The following is a 5,720-nucleotide window of genomic DNA, read 5'->3' on the forward strand; positions in this document are numbered from 1 at the left end:
CCTTCGCTTCGGCTGGCCCGTAAACACCCGCCAGAACGGAGGTGTCACCTGGGGAGACAGCAGGGAGGCCTCACCCACACCCTCCCTGCTTCAGGGGGGTCGGCCACAGTGCTGAACACTCACTTCCCTTCTCTACCTGTTTCCTGTCTGTGAAAGGAGATAACGACACAGCTCTCACAGCCTTCTCGTGAGGATAAACTGACAATTCAAGTGACACTCAGACCACTGCCTGCTACGTGCTAGGTGCTAGGTGCACACCAGGCTTTAGCTGACACTAGTGACTGTTTTTTTTTTTGGGAGAGGTTTTTGCTATAGGGTGTGTGCACTCGCCAGAAAGACAGAGAAAGACAGAGAGCAAGAAATCACTCCCCGGGGGGATGGCCACGCCGCAATCCCTTCTCCATTCTTCTCTCAGGATCTTGGGCACGCATGCACACACACCAGGCATGAGTTTAAGCCATTGGGTCCGGGACTTGAACCACAGTCAACTACATGGGAGTCCAGTGACATAGCCATCATGCCAACTGCTGGTCCCTCTTTTTTTTGGAGAGGTTTTCACTATAGGGCACGTGCGCTCGCCAGACAGACAGAGACAGACAGAGAGACAGAAAGCAAGAAATCACCCCCCAGGGGGGATGGTCACACTGCAATCCCTTCTCCTCCATTCTCCTCTAGGGATCTTGGGCAGACACACACGCACGCACACGCGCCCGGCGTGAGTTTTAAGCCACCGGGTCCGGGACACGAACCGCGGTCGACTATGTGGAAGTCCAGCAACATAGCCATTACACTAACTGCTGGTTCCCCCTCTTTTTTTTTGAGAGAGAGATTTTTGCTATAAGGTGCGTGCGCTCACCAGAGAGACACAGAAAGTGAGAAATCACCACCCCAGGGAGGATGGTCATGCTGCAATCCCTTGTCCATTCTCCTCTTGCGATTTTAGGCACACACACACACACATGCCTGGCATGAATTTTAAGCTGCTGGATCCAGGACTCGAACCATGGTTGACCTCATGGGAGTCTAGCAATGTAGCCATTATGCCATCTTTTTTAATTGTCAGAGGGTGCGTGCACTTGTCAGAGCGCGAAAGAGACAGGGAGAGTGAGTGAGAAAGCACTACGCAATGAGGAATGGCCATGCCGCAGTCCCTTCTCCTCCACTTGTCCAACCTATAGGACTTCGGGCATACATGTGCCCTGTTTCTGGAGCTGTCAGGGCTGGGACTTAAACCATGCAGTTGGCCCTTTGGGATCTGGTTTCCTCAACCACTAGGCCACAGGGCCAGTTTTCTTTTAATTATTTATTTTAATTGTTAGAGAGCTTGTGCATTTTCCGAAGAGACAAAGGGAGACAGAGAAAGCAGCTCAACAGGGTGATTACAACACAATCTCTTCTTTTCTCCTTCCTGCTGGGATTCGGGGGCACAGCACATATGTTTCTGGCATGTTTTTCAAGCTACTGGAGCCAGGACTCTAACTGCAGTCAGCAATGTGGGATCCTGCTCCTTTAACCACTAGGCGACAGGGCTGGCCCTCTGTACTGACATTTCTGATGTCTGCTTGGCACTGTGAACCTAACGTTCCCAATGAACTTTCTTCGTTTTTCTCTCCCACTGCTGATCTGGGCAGAAACCTTAGTTATCCCTAACATGTTTTCCTCACACCCAAAACCAAACGCTAGGTGAATTTTGTCAGGTCTGCCTACAACACGACACCCAGAATCTCACGTCTTCCACTGCTTTTGCTCTCATGTGAGCCACCATTATCTACCTGTTTCTCATATACATCTTGCAGCCAGAATCTGTTAAAAGTTATTCGGATGTGTTACTCCTCTAGGCGAACGTTTCAATGGTTCCTACCTCACTCACAAGGCCTCACCCCATCTGTAATCCCTCTTACTTCTCAGGCCTTCTCTCCTACTAACTCCTACCCACTCAACTGCTCCAGTCACCCCGGCCTCCTTCCTGTTTGTCAAACATGCAAGCAAGTGCTGGCCTCAGGGCCTTTGCACCCACTGTTCCCCATGTTCGGTATGATAAAATGTGACATTCTACGACGCTGACCCACACAGGAAGGTTCCCGGCTTGCACCCAGAGACCTCCCCGAGTATGCTAGGCTACACCTGCCCATGATTTGGAGTTGGCTGAAAGCTGAGGACATTCTGCAGCATCATGACCTACCGAAGTGCTATCTCTCTGACTCATGGGAAAAATAAATAAAAGAAAAAGTAAGGGGGCTGGATTTGTGATGCAGTGATAAGGTGCTGCTCAAGAGAAGGCAGGTCTCACGTGGCAAGCATAGTTCAAATCCCTGGCCCAGTCATTCTGAAATATGCCAGGCACATACAAGTGTACAAGGTTCGACGGGGTAGGTAACTGGAGAAAGGGGGATGTGGCATGACCAGGCCCAAAGAGGGCTCACATGCATGCACACAGACTCTAATCATAACAAAGAAATAAGGAAAAAGAGTAAGGGCCAGGAGATGGCATGGTGGTTAAGGTGCTGGACTCCCACATGGCTGACTGAAGTTTGAGTCCTGGATCTAGTGACTTGCTTCCTCATTTTGTCTCTCTCTGATGAGTGCATGAGCCCTTAGCAAATTAAATAATAATAATAATAAAGTAATTCTGTTTTTTGGGAGAGGTTTTTGCTACAGGGTGTGTGCACTCACCAGAAAGACAGAGAGAGACAGAGACATAGAAAGCGAGAAATCACCCCCGGGGTGATGGCCATGCTGCAATTCCTTCTCCATTCTCCTCTTGGGATTTTGGCCACGCACGCACATGCACTTGGCTTGAGTTTAAGCCACCGGGTCTGGAACTCAAACCGCAGTTGACTACATGGAAGTACATGAGAGTCCAGCGACATAGCCATTATGCCAACTGCTCGTCCCTCTTACTGGACCTTACTGACCACACATTAGTTAAAATACCTTGTAAGCTGTGCAGTTCCTGTTAACTCTGAGTATCTAAAGGATAAAGCAGTATTTAAATGTTAGGTATATTTGTGCCACTGTAAGCTATACTGTAGCTATTTATCATGTGAAATCCAAATGACGTCTTTGGAATAGTTGACATACATGCTACGTGTGTTCTGAAGTTTTTAGACAATAGTAGTCTGAGAGGTTAATAAAGATAATAAACTTGTTTCTGTTTCCTTTAAAGAGATGATATTGGAAAATACAGTTTTTTTGTAAGAATGTTTGTCTTAAAAGATAATATTCTGTTCTTTAGACAATGGAAGTTATTTTATTTTGTTTGGATAAACTGAAAGTGCTTCAGTGTTGGAAAGCTTTTTTTTTTTTTAAAGATTTATCTATTTATCTGTTCATTCATTCATTCACTCATTCGATTTAACTTAACCAGAGAGAGACAGAGAGAGATAGAGAGAGAGGGGGGGGGGAAAGTGAGAAAGCAAGCCACCAGGTCCAGGACTTGAACTGCGGTCGGCCATGTGGGAGTGTCCAGCGCCTTAATCACCACGTCACCTGCTGGTCCTCCTTTCTTTCTTTCTTTTTTTTTTTTTTTAAAGATTTATATATTTATCTATTCATTTATTCATTTTAATTTAACCAGAGAGAGACACAGAGAAAGAGAGAGGAAAGTGAGAAAGCAAGGGAAAGCTTTTTTCATTTAAAAACTTTTGGGGCTTATAACATACTACTTGTTAAATTTTAGGAGAACTCACTAATTTTCTCAGATCAGATGAAAGCTTCTAAAAAATAAATGCTTTCAGTAGCAGAGCTTAATAAGCAGGATAAACCTTTGGGTAGTGTTTTATTAACGTATTTGTAAGTACTTGTTCATCGTGAAAAGTGTACTTGACTAAAAACCTATGTGGCTATGAAGCCACTTTTGTAGTTCAGGATATACAGGTTTCATGTGTGTTTAGCTTATCGTATTAAATTGTTACTGCACTTAACCTAAAATAAGGATTAAAATTGCATTTTGGAACTGAACTTTTTGTGTGCAAATGCAAACACTATGAATCAGTGCTTGGGAAACTTGCTTTCTCAGTCTGTTAATAAAAGAAATAATATATGAAGAAATTGGAAACAAATAAACTTCACCAAGTACATCTGTCTATGAGAGGATGTTATTAAATACATAAAGATTCACATATATCTCCATATTGATAGTACATACATACCATCCTATTTAAGAATGCAACCCCTTTTTTTTTTTGGAGAGGTTTTTGCTATAGGGTGCGCGAGTCGCCAGAAAGACAGAGACAGAGACAGAAAGTGAGAAATCAGCCCCGCAGGGGGGACAGCCACACTGCAATCCCTTCTCCTCCATTCTCCTCTCGGGATCTTGCGCCTGGCGTGAATTTAAGCCGCCAGGTCCGGGACTCAAACCACTGTTGACTACATGGGAGTCTAGCGACATAGCCATTACGAAATGGACTACCTCTAGATACAATATTTACCTGGGACAGGGAAGTGAAATTAGTTTGACGGCTATTTAGGGGAGGGGGATACTGCCCACTAGGTAAGACCTGCTCCAATCCAAGGACATTCTGCAGAGAGGTGGGATGGCAGTGAGGGAGACAGTTGTCAACACAGTGTGGGAACATCACCTGCACTTTGAGAAGTATTTACTTGTTTAAAAAATCTGTCATGGTAATTAAACAAACAAACAAATAAATAAAAAAGATCTGTCATGTTCTGGGGAGTAATGAAACCTATGATGATGAACTGTCAGTCTACAGAGTTTTCATATTATACAAATAGACAGGATGCCGTTTGTATAAAAACGGGGAGGCGGATGCGGAATCTAGTCAAGGGGAATATTCACTCTGATGAGGTTTTCCCTACTCTTATTCATTTTTACGGGGTAGATGTGCCCGTCTCTCATGCTGACAGGTATTTACCAAGCTGGTAAAGACCTTCTTCCTCCCAGAGGTGTTTAATCTAGTTAGTAGTACCCACCGGATTCCGGGCCAGTGCAGCAGGAGCCCTGATCAAGTAGAATCGCGAGACGTGAGCACTGCTGCACGGTACGACCCAGGCGAACGTGGCCACGGCAGTGTTTACCTGGGTTAAGTTATTACCTTGCAGGAAAGAGGCAGAACCATCCGGCCGGGAGAGTAGGTTCTGTTCGCAAGCAAAGTGCCGGAGGCTGCACCCTGGCCCGCGAGGGCCAGACTCCGTCCCAGTCTCTGTGCGGACCTTGGTGTCAGTCTGCGTTGCCCACTCCATCGCCTCAGACCCCACGTGTTGCGGGACTTGTTTCCGCCCCGCAGCGCGCGCTTGCGCGCAGATGGTGTATCCAGTGCGCACGCGCCCAGCCGGGAACCGCGCGGACCGTCTGAATCTGCGCCAGCACGTGGCACAGCGTTTACCAACAATTTGGCTCCGCCCACTTACGCTACCTAATCCCGGAAAAGCTATTGGACATTAGAAAAAAAGGGCGGGCCTTGTCATGGGCTGGGGCCGCCAGAGGCCCCTGGGCCCTAAAGTCCCGAGGCTCAGGTCAGGCTGCCTTCTTCTTTGCCTGTTATAGGAGCAACAACGGTGAGGCAATCGGACTAACTTGGGGGAAGAAATATTGCCTCCTACACTCCTTCTTGCATCCCATAAACTACGCTTTCAAGTAGGGTTTTTTTTTTGGCAGGGTGGTGCCGGCAGTTGAGTCAGGCTCATGAAGGGCCAGACCCAGCCTGGCTGTGGACGAGGCGGAGCGCCAAGTAGTTATTAGCCAATATGGCGGGAGGGGG

General features: G+C 46.8%; 1 protein-coding gene across 1 annotated transcript in view; it reads right to left on the bottom strand.

Annotated features, from left to right (window-relative positions):
- Positions 1-5,313, bottom strand: part of EXOSC5 (exosome component 5) — a 21,122-nt gene extending 15,809 nt beyond the window's left edge. The window contains exon 1 of the mRNA XM_006165275.3: positions 5,055-5,313. Coding sequence (XP_006165337.1) covers positions 5,055-5,202 — 148 coding nt within the window. The 5' untranslated portion in view covers positions 5,203-5,313. The remainder of the gene's footprint in view (positions 1-5,054) is intronic.
- Between the last annotated feature and the right edge of the window lie 407 nt (positions 5,314-5,720).

Source organism: Tupaia chinensis, unplaced genomic scaffold, assembly GCF_000334495.1.
Source record: "Tupaia chinensis unplaced genomic scaffold, TupChi_1.0 Scaffold143861_1, whole genome shotgun sequence".
Taxonomy (NCBI): domain Eukaryota; kingdom Metazoa; phylum Chordata; class Mammalia; order Scandentia; family Tupaiidae; genus Tupaia; species Tupaia belangeri.